The following is an 18,760-nucleotide window of genomic DNA, read 5'->3' as shown; positions in this document are numbered from 1 at the left end:
ACTGATCTTAGCTGTGGCTGGGAATCAAACTGAGGTGGCCCCGGATGCATCGTGCAGTGCGCTCATCGCAGCACCACTGCTCCACCCAGGGTCAAGTTTAACACCTGGGAAACAAAGGCTCAGCGTGGTGTGGCCAGACCACCGCCGCCGCCCCTCGTGCCCCACGCACCCCTAACAAGGTGGTCGCCTACAAATCCTGCTCCATACAAAATAAAGTTACCATATAAATGTCTGTAACTTACCTCATAATGAGAATATTTTTTTAAAAACGCTGTTATGATGTTTATTTAACACATTTGTATGCATCTAATGTTGGTCTGCCCCAGTTTCCTCTCCGGGTCCATACCTTCAATCCCTACTATAATCACCCAGAAATGTCTGTCCGTCCCACGCGTGACGTCACTCCACATGAGGCCCACCCCCCTCATTAATATTCATGAGTGGGTGGATTTTTACACTCACGCAGAGGAAGGTCGAGCCGAATTAAATAATGTATTACGCAAAGTCGCTTCAAATATGACGTTTCTTTACAGAAAGTGACGGTAAAAAAATTAATCTACACAGCACAGTGCTACATCCGTGTGTGACGTCACCGCAAAAGAGCCACTCCCTTCATTAATATTAATGCTCGTGTGGGAATTTACACTCACGAACAGGAAGGTCATGGACTCCCCATGCCGCACACCGCCCCTCATTAATAATCATGAGCGGGTGACGTCACTCCCCATGCCGCACCCCGCCCCTCATTAATAATCATGAGCGGGTGACGTCACTCCACATGCCGCACCCCTCCACAATAACCATTCGCGGGTGATGTCACTCCACATGCCGCACCCCTCCCCAATAACCATTAGCGGGTGACGTCACTCCACATGGGACAAACCCCCCCTCATTAATAATCATGAGCTGAACAATTTTTCTATTGAATCTTTCAGATTTACTGCAATATACACCCATCCTTGGACGGGCAAAAAGCTAGTATTTGTTTAATCATGCACACGGCATAATGTACATTTTAACCTTCATGTTCAAACGGTGAAATTACCTATCAAACTTCAAAAGCCACAGTTCCCCAAATCATACATCAAAACGACACAACAATTAAAATCATTTTCCAAATGTCCCATACATATCAATTGCTCTTGTAAGGTTCAAGCACTCCCCTAACCTTGTTACAATTGCATATAATTTCCCACGTTCGTTTAAATAATCACACTACATAATTGCATGTATCCTTAAGTGCGTGAATTAGTGCACGCACATCATCCTGGGAACATCTTTAATGAAACAAGTTGCCGTACATAAACAAACACTAATGAAAATTTTCAGGTTCAGTTGCTGCAGCTTAAGGGACGAGGAATGATGCCGGTTGCTCTGGTTGTGGCATTATCCTCTCCATAAAAACGCACACACGGCAGTGTCAGAACAAATCTCGTCATTATTTATTGACACAGGGATTTCCTATACTAATACTATTTTTTTTAACCAGGAGCTGAGCTGTATAGCTCTTTTTCAGAAGCGACCTGGCCACAAATGGTAGCTCAACGAAGTGGCTTACCATGTGGAATCAGAATATTTGTTTATACTGGAGGAGGAATCCAATTAGCTATAACGCTCTCTTACACAGATGTCCAGTGCCTCACGTAACAGCTCCCCATGAGCACCGGCCCAGGAATCTTGTGAATAGTGTAAACCAGGGGTCCTCAAACTACGGCCCGCGGGCCACATGCGGCCCGCCGAGGACATTTATCCGGCCCATGGTCACTAATTGGGCTGCGCTTGTGAGCACTACGTCGACACTATGAAACTCAACATAAAGATAAATATGATTGTTTGGTCGGAGAAGTGAGAAAAGATAAAATATTAAAACTGAAAAATACATTAACAACTCAGCAAAATACTTTTGTGAAGCAGAAGCAGCTAAATATTTCATCACTGCGAGCAAGTTTTCAAGTTGCCAAGCTAATAGCGTGCACTGGCAGATCATTCGTGGAGGGAGAATTTGTTAAAGAATGCCTTCTTTCTGTTGCCAAAGAGATGTGTCCAGAGAAGGCCGATTTATTTAGTACAGTGAGTCTTTCAGGACCTACAATTACACGGAGGATTGAAGAAATGGGAGACAATTTGCATCAGCATTTGCAAAACTTCGCAAAAAAACTTTCCTATTTTTCCTTGGCACTCGACGAAAGCAATGATGTTCGTGATTCTGCACAAATTCTAATTTTTATTCGTGGGACGAATGACTATTTCGTAGTCACAGAAGAGCTTGCTGCACTGCAAAGCATCAAAGGAACAACTACAGGAGAGGATATCTATGAAAAGGTTTGCCAAACTGTGAATGGTTTGGAGCTGAACTGGGCTAAACTAGCCAGTGTGACAACTGATGGTGCTCCTAGCATGGTGGGGTCTAATAAAGGAGTAATTGCTCGCATTAACCAAGAGATGGACAAACATAACCATTCTCATCCAATAGCCATACACTGCCTCATCCACCAAAAAGTGCTGTGTAGTAAATCACTGAAGTGGGACTCTGTTATGAAAATTGTGGTATCTTGTGTTAACTTCATTAGAGCTCATGCACTAAACCACAGACAATTTCAGGAATTTCTGTCTGAGCTAAATGTTGACTATGAAGATGTTCTGTACCACACAGAAGTCCGTTGGCTGAGTCGAGGGAGAGTTTTGAAACGTTTCTATGACTTACTTCCACAGATTACAGCTTTTCTGCTTTCAAAAAACAAAGAAGTACCAGAGTTCAATGATGCAGAATGGAAATGGCACCTTGCCTTTCTGACAGATGTAACAGAGCTACTCAACAGTTTCAATGTGCAACTTCAAGGAAAGGGGAAGCTCATCTGTGATATGCAATCACATGTCAAAGCATTTGAAGTAAAATTAGGCCCCCTCATCAAACAAGTGAAGGAGGAAAACTTCTGCCATCTCCCCACAACTCAAAATCTGTTAGCGGAAAAACCATTGGTTGCATTCCCAAACAAAACATGTGTGGATTCACTGGAAAAATTGCAAAAGGAGTTCCAATTTAGATTTGAAGAGCTTCATATCCATGAACAGGACATACAGCTTTTCCGTAACCCATTTTCTATTGACATTGAAAATGTGGATACAATTTACCAAATGGAACTGGCTGAACTGCAGAATTGTGACTCTCTGAAAGACGCATTCAAGTCAAGCAGCCTTCATAATTTCTATGCATATCTCCCCTCTGAGACATATCCTTATCTCAGGAACCATGCACTCAAAATGGCAACCATCTTTGGCAGCACTTATGTCTGTGAACAGACTTTTTCCAGAATGAAACATTTGAAATCTCCAACCAGATCTAGACTAACGGATGCACACTTGCATCACTTGTTACGACTAGCAGTGACAAATATGGAACCGGACATTGACCATCTCATTAGCCAAAAGCAGGCCCATAGTTCCCATTGAAATACTGGCAAGTTTGTTGATTTAACTTTACTTGTTCTTCATTTTAAATATAGTATTTGTTCCCGTTTTGTTTCTTCACTTCAAAATAAGATATATGCAGTGTGCATAGGAATTTGTTCATAGTTTTTTTAAACTATAGTCTGGCCCTCCAACGGTCTGAGGGACAGTGAACTGGCCCCCTGTTTAAAAAGTTTGAGGACCCCTGGTGTAAACCATGAGGACTGGGGAAAGTAGGCAACTGTGCATGATGGCTAATTATTTTTGCTATTATATACCGGTTTCCCTCGCTTTATGCGGTAGATGCGTTCCAAAAAAATGGCGCGCAAAGCGAAACCGCACAAAAGTAGCTCATACGGTACACAGAATACTATGCCATATCCAACCGCATAGCCACATGTAATTTTTGGGTCGAAATAGGTTCGCCGCATTATACGTGAAATAGCACAAACTGAACCCGAATAAAGTGAGGGAAACCTGTATTATAATGAATGTAATCCAGCACTGTTGTGACCTCCCTTCTCATATGCGTCAAGGTGACACACCCTGGCTTGTCTGAAAAAGGGCGACGGCAAGTGAGGATTAATCTCCATTTGTCCCATCTGAATGGGAAATGTGTTGCCCCCCTCGTGAACGTAGGTTATCTCGGGATGCTCCGGTTTTCTCGCAGTGTAAACACGAGCATTAAGATGGCTGAAAGCATCTTAATGCACGTGCACCTCCACGTCCTGCGGATCGCACAGCATTACGTGATGCAGTTTCATGAACGACGCGACTATACGGTGCTGTTACGTTGGCTCAAAAAGATGGGAATATGTCCCGAGAGAGATCAGTGGTTGTGTTTGGTGTCTAGTATGCACAAGATCCGTGGGTTCAATCCCGACCCTGACACCTGTATATTTTTAGTTTTTGGTGTCTCTCTCCGCACGGTCGTGTGGATTTTTTCTCCAGCTCCTTCAGTTTTTCCCACCACGTTTAGAATCAACGTGCCTTTACATTATTTTTCTGCTGTAAATTTCCACGTGATAAGCCACTTTGTTGAGCTATCATTTGTGACCAGGCCTGGTAAGATAAAACATAGTTTAGTTTGATTTGTATATATATATTTTAAAGGGATTTGTTTACCATTCTGATACTTTACACTCCTATCATGTTTTCCGTATTGTTTCTTGTTGTTACGTTCTGACCCGCCCCGACTTCACATCTGTGAAAAAGAGCTTTCTAGCTCATCTGATTCCTCCAATATAAATGAAGATTATGATTCTGTCTGGTGGGGAGGTAGAAAGTGGAGGGAGGAGGAAGCGATGGAGGAAGAAGGGAAGGAGGAGGAGGGAGGGCCCAGGCCTTACCCGCACGCGCACGACGGGCGTGAGGGAGTTGTCGTTCTCGTGCGCCGTGCCCACGTAGGAGTCGCGCTGGAAGACGGGCGTGTTGTCGTTGACGTCCAGCAGGTTGATGCGAACGCGACCCGCCGTCTCCTGGCCGCCGCCGTCCCGCGCCATCACCGTCACCGTGAAGCGCGGCGTCGCCTCAAAGTCCAGCGCCGCCGCCACCGAGATCAACCCCGAGGCTGGGTCGAGGGAGAACCTCGAAACGGGGGGCAGCGCGAGGGAACGACGTGCAGGGTGGAGAGGTTTACATCGTCGGCAATGCAGCAGGCAGGCACAGTGTTGCTTTGTGCTTGGTAGTAATAACATAGCAAGGTTAAAGGGGCTGGCATAGTGAATTAATAACTTGAATACAGCGGACAACACAGAGCAGTCTCGAGCACAGTTTAGCTTCATTTTTAATTCTATGTCCATGTCTGTTGTTTTAGAAACGTACATTTAGAGTATTTGGCTGCCATAAATGTCCATGCGAATAGTCACTTCGTAGAGCTATCATTTGTGGCCTGGTCGCTTCTGAACAAGAGCTCAGTGTGCCTTACCTGGTAAAATACAAATATCTTATTTTATACTGCGTTGCTTTTGCACGTTGTATTTTGTCTGCAATCACTTCCTCGCTGAGTGATTCTCTGGTTATTTTCTGAAGTAACCAGGTGTTCCGGTGCCTCAAGTTGTGCTGCATGGCAGGTGCGGTGTCTATGATGATGACGATCATGATGATCCAGCGTCGTTGCTAGAGCAGTAGATCTCCCCACTCACGACAGTGGGTTCAAATCTTGAACACAACTGACTTGTCCTTGTCATTGTCATAATTACCATCATCAGCTCCATCATAATTGTAAGGGGTATACAATTAATATTGCCTGGTAAAGCATGGGGTGCTCATCAATGTTCATTCCAGAGAGGGCCTTGTCTCAGCAAAGGAATGTGGAATTCAATAATGGTTGTCCTACAGACACTGACCTTTGCCCCAGGACTTTATAAAACTCATTAAGTATGGGGATACTTAATCTTTTTTGATGTAAAATATGTAAAACAGACCCTGCGTCTCCTCCTCTGACTACTGCATCATTTCACCCCTTCAAGGTGATTGTTCTACATGCAACAAGATCGCAGATAAAGTGTTGTTGTTATTCTAAATAAAGGGCATATATCTTGCAAGTTGCACTTACTTATCCGAGTCATCGCTGAAGTGGTAAGAGACTTGCCCAAACACACCCGCATCAAGGTCGGTCGCCTGGAATAAAAATACAAAAACACGAAGACAAAGACGAAGAATATTTTACATATTTTGAAATGTAATACGTGCAAACATCAGCAAAACATCTCCCGGTGGTAAACGGATGTTTTGAATGCATTTAGATTCAGCGGTCCAGGGACCGGTTTCGTGGAAGAAATGTTTTTCATGGACCGGGGGGGGGGTCATCATTGGGTCTTTCCCCCTTTTCAAAGACGCTCTCCGGCGACGTTTGTTTTTTTACTCATTTTGGCTAGGGGTTAGCTTGTGGGCTTACCAAAACTGTGATTGAGACAAGTGCGCAGTGCGGGAAAGAGGCGCGGACGGGAGTGGTGAATAATAAAACAATGGGCGGGCCACGCGCGGACTCACCGCCCTCACCTCCTGCTGCTGTGCGGCCCGGTTCCTAACAGGCCACGGACCGGTACCGGTCCACGTCCCGGAGGTTGGGGACCCCTGCTTTAGATAGTTTACATTTTTACTACATCTAACCCCAGGAACATTCTGAATGCACTTCTCATATTAAACACTGGTCTATCCTGTTACAATATCCTAAGACACTTTACCAGACATGTATGGGCCTACATTGTTGTTATGTAACATCAGTGGCACAAAGTTTGCCCAATGATTATTTTCTGCTGGTTCACAGACCCCAATTCAAAATGCCATGTGCAAGCATTGACCTCAGTTTAAGTTGCAAAAACGGCTGCTTATCTGTCAGTTAGCAGTGGCAGCCAAGTTGCATGCAGGTAGAGACCGATGTGTGTCATGAAGCTCTGCGAGTACGCAGTCTCGTGCACGCAGAGGGAGGAGACAGATGCACTGTTGATTTGGGGCTCCGTTCCCACCACCCAAACTGCCATGCGTGGCAGAGGCTGCCGTAAGAATTATTGCAGGGCATTTATTCTGCAATTGTAATGACCTGCATGCGCTTTTTGATTTCTTTGCGGGAATTTGTAGATAATTTTCCAAGTTATATTTATCTCCCTCTTCCTTGACTGGGGCGAGAAATAATTTTAATTCTCCCATTCACAACATTAGCCCCATAATTCAATGCGATAATGGCGCTTTTATCGTCCCACCCACCCGGCAGGAGCCTCACTGCGGAACACAATTCACGGTCGGTAATTAATTTCCCCCTCCCCCACACAAACAAAATAAATTGTCTGCGAATATTTTTTTTAAAACCTATTTAGCCCTTCGCCCCGTCGGTCCAAAGCCTGACTCACGTGCCAGTGATTAAGTCCGCGTTCTGGATAAGCGGCGCCAGCCATTGCGCCGCGTCGAGCTAATCGATGCATCCTGCCGTGAGAGCACCACCCCCCCCCAGCGCCATCTAAATAGAAATCTCGGCAGACCACGCGACGCGCGGCCACGCCGACCCGAACCGCCGCGGACGCTTGCGCCCGTGCGCTCGGACAAACCTCCCCGCCCAACACTCGCCTCCCCCCACCGCAATGCCACTCATCCTCCACGCCGCCTTCGCCCGCGGCACGGGCGCAGCGCGAGCGGAAAACGCGGTTATCCGAGAAACTCTGAGCTGAAAGCAAAACGGGCGAAGTTGCTTGTGCAGAGATTGGCCCTGTTGCGCGTGAATGTATAGACGGGAGAGGAGTGCATTAGCGTTTAAGAAATCGCTTGTGTCTCTGTGCGGCGAGGCTGCTCAGCTTTTGTTGGGTTTGGTAATCCGGTGGTTTTAATACATAATTCTCCCCAATCTACAGCATATCTTCCAATTGATCGCATACAAGCGTGTGATTATCCCTTTCATTTTCAATTATTCACAATCAACGAGTGCATCTGACTTAATTTTTACCAGTGTTGGCAGTGATGCAGTGGTTTGCACGCTGCACTAATTTCATGAAGCCCTTAATAAAATTAATGTGCACAAACAGTTGCATGAAACCTTAATAAATAGCAAGGAACTGAAAATAAAGATAAGTTCTAGATTTGAAGCTTTCGTGACTGCAATGATTAATATTCTCAGGTTTTTTTCTTTTTTTTCTTTTTTTTTTCTTTTCGGTAAAGTCACGTAGGTAAAAACATTAAAATTAATGAAAGTAAAATAAAACAAAACAAAAATAAAATTCACGACGTTTCGGAGGCAACACAAGGCAACACAAGTCTCCGTCATCAGGTGGGACCGTCACAGCCGAATTAGCCTCCTCGATGCAGCTAATTCGGCTGTGACGGTCCCACCTGATGACGGAGACTTGTTGCCTCCGAAACGTCGTGAATTTTATTTTTGTTTTGTTTTATTTTACTTTCATTAATTTTAATGTTTTTACCTACGTGACTTTACCGAAAAAAAAAAAACCTGAGAAATAAAGATAAGCTACATTTGCAAGTGCTTTTATGGTTCACCTTGAAAAATGCAGGACCTGTAAAAATATGATTCATAATAAATATTTGGATTTGGCTCTCTGATATTTTGACTTGATAGATTTGTATTCATACTTCCTGGATATGGGGCCAGTGATGCTTGATATACTACAACAAAGCGCCGTATAATTTCTACATTTGGTTCTGAGAATTGTTCTTCATCTTCTCGGTGCGTGAGCTGAAACAAAAATAATTGGCGCGTTGTAAAACCCTTGTACACTGCATGGCAATCCGTTTGGCCTTGCCGCGACTCAGATTGGGTCAGATCGTTGCCTGGCCTACACACAAAAATCAACTGTGGATTAAATTAGACTGCTGCTCTCATAGCTTGGGGACGCCTCCGTCAATTCTCCAGCAGTGGATTGAGCATGACTGGCGATGACGACGAATAAAAAAAAACGATTTAGCCCTTCGCCCGTCGGTCCCAACGCCTGGCAGGTGCCACTCACCAGGACCTGCACAACGGACGTGCCCAGCGTGGCGTTCTCCCACACGCTGACGTTGTAGAGTGGCAGGCTGAAGATGGGCCGGTTGTCGTTCTCGTTGATCAGCACGATGCGCACGCGCGCCGAGCCCCAGTGCTTCCCTGACGTTTCGTTGGCGAAAAGCTGTGACCACCGGAAACGAACGAGCGCCCGCACGCACACACACACGCATACACATACACGCACGCATACGCACACACGCACGCACGTGAGGGTCACATCCACACTCGCGCGAGGGCCCAACCGACCTCACGGCAGCTGTTAGGGGACCGTCGCTGGTGGCGTGTGGCCGCCGCGTCACCGTGCCAAGTACGTGGGTTGTCTTGCAGCTGTGGAGCTATCACAGCAGAGCAGAGAGTTTCACTTGGAGATCTTTATGGTGGTGGCTGATTGTGGAATAATAATAACAACAACACTGCCCTTTAAAGTGGCCAGGTATCTCAGAGGTCAGAGCGCTCAATTTACACCGTGGAGATTCTAGGATCGAATCCAGTCTGATCAATCCAAATTCTCAAGTATAGACAGAGTTGATGGTCTCAGCCCAGTCACTTATAACTGCACACAGCAAAATTAAGTTCAAAGCCATTTTTTACGTGATGGGGTTTATTTCTATGTTCCAGCTCTGCGAATGAACAATTACGGGTTGACCGTTATGCAATGATCATTCGCCTCAGTGACATGACGAGTGGTAAAGCATTGCCCACTACTGCAGAGGTCACATGAAGGGATCTCAGATAGCTCTGGGTTATCCGCTTCCCTGAGCCGTTATCTAACACAAGCACTGCTCTGCAAGAGGTCCGAACGGATGCTTTGTCTCATGACATGACAATGAAAGTACAACTGGGGTAGTGCAATAACCCTAGGCTTAAATTGATGCCAATGCCATTTAAAATATTGCTTTAGAATGCAAACGATGCGCTCCAATGTAACGAATTGAAATTGCGATCTCATAAATTAACCTCCATGAAAGTGAATAGCGGTATCTTTAGTTGAAAATTACTCAAGTGAGTGGAGGCGGATCGATCTGCTACAACAGAGGTAAGGAAGCTGCTTCACACTCAGTCTCCAATAGGACTCTCAAATACCTTTGGTGAGGAACCACACCTTAACACACACCTTAACGGTATCCAAAAATAACGCAACATTTAGGGCTCACATTTACGGGTTACTGTCCGTGCGAAAATGAGAAACAGTTCCCAGGTCGAACATATTCCCATACTCTTTGGTTCTGTCGGTAAAGTCACGTAGGTATAAAATTAAATTAAATCACGACGTTCCGGGCGCAACAAAGCGTCCGTCATCAGGTGGGACAACCACAGCAAGAAACAATTGCTTAAATGGGTAAAAGGGATGCTGCAACAAGAGGCCATATAGGCAAGAGAAGGGGAGGAAGAGCCATGGAGGAGAGACAGGGAGGGTGGGAGTGTGGGGTAGGGGGAGTGGAGGACACAAGCACGGCAAAACATGCCGGGGTGGGGAGGGGAAGTGGGCAGGGCTGGGAGTGGGAAGGTTAGGAAACTGGAGATGCGGATAGGAAGGAAAGCCAAAAGCAGTTATGGTTTTACCTGGTTAATAACATCCTTCCAATGATTGCTCAATCTGTATCCATCTTCCCGGTAGAAGTTATGTCTATGTTTATATATCTGGATGGCTTCATGAACACACCTTTGATAGTAGCCAGAAGGTTTGCAGAGCACCTTGGTCTCGGAAAAAACAATATCATGAGAGCCCACAGCGTTATAGCAATGGTCAGCCACGGCGGAGGTATTAGTTCTGCTGTGTTTCAGATCTGCCTTGTGCTCGCGAACACGGTCCGAGACATGCCGTTTCATTTCCCCAATGTAACAATCACCACAGGTGCAACTTAGTTTGTAGACTCCAGGATATTGCATGTCAGGAATGGACTGAATCGGACCTGGATCTTGTCTTTGTTTAATATTTTGGAAATCGTTTTGGTAACACCTGCTATGTATGGTAACGTGATGGTTTTGATCGGCGTCTCAGGGGGTTGTTTCTCCATAGTTGGAGAAACAGCTTTGCGGATAATGCGGTCCAAATATCCATTGATCTTAAGGGCCTGGTGTACGTGTTCCAGTTCACTGGCTAGGTGGAGTTGGTCAGAAATGAAGTGAGCCCTATCGTGTAGTGTTTTGATGAGGGAATTCTTCTGTGCCGGATGGTGGTGGGAATAAGGTTTCAGATAGGAACCTGTGTGGGTGGCTTTCCTGTAGACAGTGTCCCAAGGAGCCATCAGGTCTCTTCTCAAACAAAACATCCAGGAATGGTAGCTTGCCATCCTTCTCCACTTCCATTGTGAATTTGATGGATGGGTGTATGGAATTAATGTGGTTGAGAAATTGGTTCAATGCTGGCAGGCCATTTGGCCAAATAACAAAAGTGTCATCAACATATCTCTTCCATAAGGAAGGACGTAGAGTGATGTCTGGATGGCATCTGTTTCAAATGTCTCCATGAAAACATTCGCTATCACTGGTGATAAGGAGGAACCCATGGGGGTACCTTCATTTTGTTTGTAGAAAGTACCATTCCAGGTGAAGTAAGTGTTGGTAAGGCAGTGCCTAACCAGCATAGCAACATCAGGGTTCAGTCCATGTTGGACTAGATCTTCAATTATTGCTAAGGTGTCAGGCACAAGAACCTTGTTGAATAGAGAAACCACATCAAAGCTGACAAGATAATCATCTGGGGACAGCGAAATGCCCTTGATTAGAGAGACCAAGTGAGCTGAGTTATGTACTGGTGAGGTAGTCCTGCCAGTGAATGGAAGCAAGGTATCAGACTGAAAACGGGCCAGCTTGTAGGTAGGTGAGTTGATAGTGGAAACGATGGGCCCAAGTGGAGTGCCTTCTATATGGATCTTAGGAAGACCATAGAATCTGGGTGGTCTAGCAGCAGAAGGTTTTAGGGAGATCAGTTTGACTGGTTCGATTAGAGAAGTTGAACTGGTAATGATATTATTGTTTTTGTAGTCAGGCTGTTAGTAGGATCTTTGTTGATTTTGGTGTAGCTGCCATCATTAAGAAGGTCCTGGATTTTATTGTTGTATGTGGTTTTATCCATGATGACAGTAGCATTTCCCTTGTCGGCCGAGAGGATGACTATGTCATCCCTCTTTTTCAAATTTGCGAGTTCAGAGCACTCGTCTTTACTGCTCTTACTAATGGGTTTCTTTGCATTTTAAGGATGGTGCCAATTTCAGCTCTAGCAACGTCTGTCGGGATGTGTCCCAAGCCTTTGAGGGCTACGTGACTGCGAAATTCAACCCTTTAGCTAGTACCGATTTTAGGCTGTCAGAAATTGGGATGTTACTCTGATTGATGACAATCTTATTAACATCTAAGTTTTAACGTGTGGATCTGGCTTATTTTTTGACAGGAGGTTGAATTTAGCGATCAAGTTAACTTTACATTTGGTTGACATTGAATTAGCAGAGGAGACTGTCATGTTATCTACATGGTCCCAATCAGAAGTGGACATTTTATCTATTAATATTAGGTGTGATTGTAAGAGTCTTGTCTAAATTATCAAGTTCAAATCGGAACAATCTTATTCTCGCTGAGATTAGTGATAGGCTGGCTTTAAACAAGATCCATTTTCATTAGGAGAAGTGACAGCAGCAGATGTGAGTGTAAATGCGATAGGTATGACCTTGTTATCGCATCTCTTGAGGAAGGTTAGCAACTCGATTAGTTGCGCCTTCTTGTCCTGCTGTCTGTTAAAAGCTCTAACAGATGTGTGGAAACCCTCCCCGTAGAGGCGGTTCAATCTAGATTAGAAGTTCTTGTGACTGCAGGAATCCATGCTCTTTGATTCTTTCGGTAAAGTCACATAAGTGGAGAAGGATGGCAAGCTACTATTCCTGGATGTTTTGATTGAGAAGAGACCTGATGGCTCCTTGGGACACTCTGTCTACAGGAAAGCCACCCACACAGATTCCTATCTGAAACCTGATTCCCACCACCATCCGGCACAGAAGAATTCCCTCATCAAAACACTACACCATAGAGCCCACTGAATTTCTGACCAACACCACCTAGCCACTGAACTGGAACACGTACACCAGGGCCTTAAGATGAATGGATATTCGGACCGCATTATCGGCAAAGCTGTTTCTCCAACCATGGAGAAACAACCCGCTGAGACGCTGATCAAAACCATCACCTTACCATACATAGCAGGCGTTACCAAAAAATATTTCCAAAATATTAAACAAACACAAGATCCAGGTCCGATTCAATACAGTACACAACATCCGTGATCTAATCCCATCTGTGAAGGATGTCATTCCTGACATGCAATATCCTGGAGTCTACAAACTAAGTTGCACCTGTGGTGATTGTTACATCGGACCGTGTTCGCGAGCACAAGGCAGATGTGAAACACGGCAGAACTAATACCTCCGCCGTGGCTGACCATTGCTATAACGCTGTGTGCTCTCATGATATTGTTTTTTCCGAGACCAAGGTGCTCTGCAAACCTTCCGGCTACTATCAAAGGTGTGTTCATGAAGCCATCCAGATCTATAAACATAGACATAACTTCAACTGGGAAGATGGATACAGATTGAGCAATCATTGGAAGGATGTTATTAACCAGGTAAAATCATAACTGCTTTTAGCCTGTCTTCATATCCGCATCTCCAGTTTCCTAACCCTCCCACTCCCAGCCCCGCCCACTTCCCCTCCCCGGCATTTTTTGCCGTTCTTGTGTCCTCCACTCCCCCTACCCCACACCCAAACCCTCCCTGTCTCTCCTCCATGGCTCCTCCCCCTCTTCTCTTGCCTATATGGCCTCTTGTTGCAGCAGCCTCTTTTGCCCATTTAAGCAATTGTTTCTTGCTGTGGTTGTCCCACCTGATGACGGACGCTTGTGTTGCGCCCGAAACGTCGTGATTTTATTCTATACCTACGTGACTCTACCGAAAGAACCAAAGAGTATGGATCCCTGCAGTCACGAAAACTTCAAATCTAGATCGAACATTTTCCCCTTTAGTACTCAATTAGTTTGGCTAATATGCTTGCAGTGACGATAAACAACATTTGTGAGCTGTTTAGAAATAGCAGACCTTGTGTGGCTGCAGCCCGGGGCACTGGGTTGGTGGAGATTTTTGGCGGTGTTTGTGGTGTTGGTGGTGTTTGTGGTGTTGGCAGTGTTGGTGGTGTTGGCGGTGTTGGCGGTGTTTGTGGTGTTGGCGGTGTTGGTGGTGCTGGCGGTGTTTGTGGTGTTGGCGGTGTTTGTGGTGTTGGTGGTGTTGGCGGTGTTTGTGGTGTTGATGGTGTTTGTGGTGTTGGCGGTGTTTGTGGTGTTGGTGGTCTTGGCAGTGTTTGTGGTGTTTGCTGTGTTTGTGGTGTTGGTGGTGCTGGCGGTGTTTGTGGCGTTTGTGGTGTTGATGGTGTTGGTGGTGTGGGCGATGTTTGTGGTGTTGGTAGTGTTGGCTGTGTTTGTGGTGTTGGTGGTGTTTGTGGTGTTTGTGATGTTTGTGGTGTGGGCGGTGTTTATGGTGTTGGTGGTGTTGGTGGTGTTTGTGGTGCTGGCAGTGTTGGTGGTGTTGGCGGTGTTTGTGGTGTTGGCGGTGTTAGCGGTGTTGGTGGTGTTTGTGGTGCTGGCGGTGTTGGTGGTGTTGGTGGTGTTTGTGGTGTTGGTGGTGTTGGTGGTGTTTGTGGTGCTGGCGGTGTTGGTGATGTTAGCGGTGTTGGTGGTGTTGGTGATGTTGGCGGTGTTTGTGGTGTTTATGGTGTTGGTGGAGTTGGTAGTGTTTGTGGTGTTTGTGGTGTTGGTGGTGTTGGTGATGTTGGCGGTGTTTGTGGTGTTGGCGGTGTTAGCGGTGTTGGTGGTGTTTGTGGTGCTGGCGGTGTTGGTGGTGTTGGTGGTGTTTGTGGTGTTGGTGGTGTTGGTGGTGTTTGTGGTGCTGGCGGTGTTGGTGATGTTAGCGGTGTTGGTGGTGTTGGTGATGTTGGCGGTGTTTGTGGTGTTTATGGTGTTGGTGGAGTTGGTAGTGTTTGTGGTGTTTGTGGTGTTGGTGGTGTTGGTGATGTTGGCGGTGTTTGTGGTGTTTGTGGTGTTGGTGATGTTGGCGGTGTTTGTGGTGTTTGTGGTGTTGGTGATGTTGCCGGTGTTTATGGTGTTGGTGGTGTTGGTGATGTTGGTGGAGTTGGTGGTGTTTGTGATGTTGGTGGTGTTGGTGGAGTTGGTGGTGTTGGTGGTGTTAGCGGTGTTGGCGGTGTTGGTGGAGTTGGTGGTGTTTGTGGTGTTTGTGGTGTTGGCGGTGTTGGTGGAGTTGGTGGTGTTTGCGGTGTTGGCGGTGTTTGTGATGTTGGTGTTGTTGGAATTGTTGGCTGTGTCCATGGTGTTGGCGGTGTTGGCAGTTTTGGAGTGTCTTACTGTGAGGTTGTACTCTGGGTACGTCTCGTAGTCGAGGGGGTTCACCAGGCGCAGCGTGACGTCGGTGCGGCCGCGCACGGCGCCCGGCGATACCAGGAAGTCGGCGGCATTCTGTCCGGCGAGCTGCAGCGTGAAGTCGCTGTTCACTCCCTAACAGGGCCACGCGGAGGAGACACGTGTAACACGTGCGACATTACAAAGGGCTCTTCGAGGCACCGCCGATGGCCGTGCACAGAGAGAGAGAGACGCGTGGTGATATAGTTGCAGAGGCACGGCGCGAGAACCGACAGTGTGCGACGACGCGTGAAGAGATAGGGAGATACTGAGACACCAAATAGAGACGTGGAGTGAGACAGATGAAGACCCTGGGATATACATGGAGGCTGACATATGTAGAGAGATACAGAGACACACACACATATTGGCCAGTGTGGGGAAGTATGGTCACACACCCCATTACTGACAAGTGTGATTGTGTTGGGAGGCCTTTATCCAGCAGGGGACTTGCAAATGTCTGGAAATTTAAAGAGCTGTTGTCATAATTGTGTTTTCGGTTGGAGTGTCATGATGAATATGTTCGTAAATATCGGTTCATAAACTTGTAATATTGAATATGCATACAATCGCATGTGCAACAATTAATGTTTCAACGTTGTTTACAACATGGATACAACATAGAATCACGTGACCTCACCGGCCAACAGAGACCGCTCCATTTAAAGGTTTTAAAAATATATATATTAATTAAAATCATGACCTTAAATCATAACCAATTAATCGCGAGGTTATAAAAACCAAACACATCCTGAGTGTCTAGCTTTCGCAGTCAATATTGACTTTTTTCTTTTTCACTTCAGTTGTTTATCCAGGAGAGCCATGGTGAGCCGTAGCACTCTTTTATTCCGGAGGATCCTTCATTTTATCTGTCAGATGTTTTCAGCCAATTATGGAGAATTTATTATAGACGTGGGAGGAAGCCAGAGCACCCGAATTCTTCCAGCGTGAAGAAATATTATGATTCTTCTGATTCTGTTTTCTCCTTGCGAGCCAGGGTATGGCTCCTCCAGCGATGTCCATGGGAAGGGAGTTTCACAGCATTTGTGCGATCGACCAACCCTCGCCGCTGCCTCCAAGGCGTTGGGGTTAGAGGCCCGCGTGCATAGCCACCACAGCCCTGCTCTGCTGAGTGGCATCGTTTATATCCTGCTCTGGGGCAAAGAAGAGATATTTGACTGGGGAGATAGTTCAGTTCAGACGCTGGCAATTGAAGCAAACTGATTCAAATATAATAATTCAAAGGAACCCCACCTTCCCCCTGTACATGACAACAATGGAATTCAGCAGAACTCAAACTTGTCTGTCTCAGCTGCTGGAGATCTGAGGATCAACGACGACCACAATGTAGCGTAGAGCGAGAAGACAGCGTATTTGTTTGACTGCTGCAGTTGACGTGGAAAGGGCAAGAAGGATGTGTTTTTTGGAGTGAACATTCTCGTGTTTCGCTGATGTAAAGAAACCCATTAAGTGCTACACCGTGAGTCCTTCACAAGCAGCACTCATGCTGAGTACAAATCCAAATAGAGATTTATCTCCTAAACATATTTCGAGTAATTTGTATTGCGAGATTTTTAGATTTTATCTAAGATGATTAGAAATCACGAACGGATTCGAGTAATGTTGGTGCCAGGTATCATGGTGAATTATGGCAGTGAGAGAACACAGCACGCGACTAAAATTACACCTAGCCAAAAAACATCCCTCAAGCGATGTTCAAAATATGGACGTTTATTTGGCCCAACGTGATCGATTCGGGGCAGCCCGTGCCAAGCTTTCCACAAACACGGGCCCAAGGAAGGAGTTCTCCCGGCTCATTCCGCTCACTTTACGGGGGCGCTAAATCGTGACGCGGTGGCCACCAATTTCACGCACGGAAAATCTCCCAAATTGCACATTTTTTGGGGAATGAGAGGGGGCAGCGCAGCCGTGGCATTACGTCCGAGTGATTGTGACGGGTGTTGATTGTTTGATGAGTGCTTGCCCAGAAATCTGCCTCCAGTTGTAGTGTGTGGCAGATGGGTGACGGGATCTTGCAGACAATGCACCTACGTGCCAAGGATGTTTGCTAATTCATTCTGGGTTCTAAAATAAGTTGAACATCGCTGGCGTATATGTCACTGTGTGTGTGTATGGGGAGCGGTGGCGCAGGGGTTAGCACGCTGCGCTACCACCCCGATAACCCGAGTTCGATTCCCACTCATGGTCAAGACCACCAGTGACGATAATCTGAACCTGTCCTGGGCCTCCCCTAGGTCGACTCCGCCTCAAATGAGGACCTGGTACAGTATGTCAACATCGCCATGAGGGAGACAAGGGTGGCCCCTCGTGCGCCGTGCCGGCCTTCATAGGTGCTCGCTAACAGCACTTGCCCCAACAGTCTGGCACAGGCTATACGGGGGATCTTTGTCTTTATATATATATGTGTTTGCTGGTGGGGACTTTGAACATTGTCCTTATTAAATAATCTGCCAATAAAATCTACAAGCATCGCTAATCTCCTGAGCCACAATGCTTAATCGATACGCTGACATCTCACTCGCTGCCAGAGACACAACTTAGAGAGATACAGCCGATCTATCGTAAATAAATTGAACTGTTAGCCAAGGAATCCACGCTATTCCCCTGTGTCTCACATACGTCCTGCCGTACATGCGCGTGCCACACGGACCGAGCGCCTGTGAAGATTATAAGCGCCATGAGAACAATTTAACTTCTGTGCGCAGGGCACAGGCAGATTACGAATGCTCACATGTGGGCCAGCGTGCACGTGTTGTGACGCACACGGGGCCCACGTGCGCGCGTTCGTAATCTGCCTGCGTGCGCGCATTGTGACGCGCATGGAGCCTGTGGCGGTGCGCAGCCCGGCCTGCTGCACCATGCGGAAGCCAACGCAGTTAAGCGCCACGCGCTTAGCCGACGCGCTGCCAAGGGACGACGTCGGCATGTTTCACACATTCATTTGCACGGGGGAAATTATAAACTTGTACCAATTAATCACTTAGTTCTGCTCGTCGTGAAAATGGCGCTACGTGGAGTTCTGTTAATGAAGCCGGAGGCACAAGTGCTACCGGAAAGTTTCACGTTTGCAAATGAAATCACGTGATCTACTTCACAACACCGACGTTGCTCTCAAAGTGACGACACAATGTGAGATATGTTTATAGTGTGTATACACAATAATAGAGCGACAATTTGAAACAGTTTGGAAAGGAGAGAAGAAGAAGAAGATAGCAATCTCTCCACACTCTGAATGCAAATTCACACAGAGGTTCCATCCCCAGTGGAGCCTGCAAAATTGAAAGTACCACTGCCCCAACGTAAATTAGGGTCAAGTCCATTGCTCCAGAGCAGCGTCTATGGAAAAA

The 18,760-nt window shown here is 46.4% G+C and overlaps 1 protein-coding gene across 1 annotated transcript in view; it reads right to left on the bottom strand.

Moving 5' to 3' along the window:
• CDH23 (cadherin related 23) overlaps positions 1-18,760 on the bottom strand; it is a 257,145-nt gene that overhangs the window by 170,230 nt on the left and 68,155 nt on the right. Inside the window, exons 13-16 of the mRNA XM_078859961.1 lie at positions 15,339-15,488; positions 8,901-9,059; positions 6,005-6,069; positions 4,797-5,034 (exon numbers count right to left, since the gene is read on the bottom strand). Coding sequence (XP_078716087.1) covers positions 4,797-5,034; positions 6,005-6,069; positions 8,901-9,059; positions 15,339-15,488 — 612 coding nt within the window. The remainder of the gene's footprint in view (positions 1-4,796; positions 5,035-6,004; positions 6,070-8,900; positions 9,060-15,338; positions 15,489-18,760) is intronic.

The sequence above is a fragment of the Lampetra fluviatilis genome, chromosome 9 (genome assembly GCF_964198595.1).
Source record: "Lampetra fluviatilis chromosome 9, kcLamFluv1.1, whole genome shotgun sequence".
NCBI classification, from domain to species: domain Eukaryota; kingdom Metazoa; phylum Chordata; class Hyperoartia; order Petromyzontiformes; family Petromyzontidae; genus Lampetra; species Lampetra fluviatilis.
Note: the sequence above shows the minus strand (reverse complement) of the source record. Positions and strands in the feature narration are given on the sequence as shown.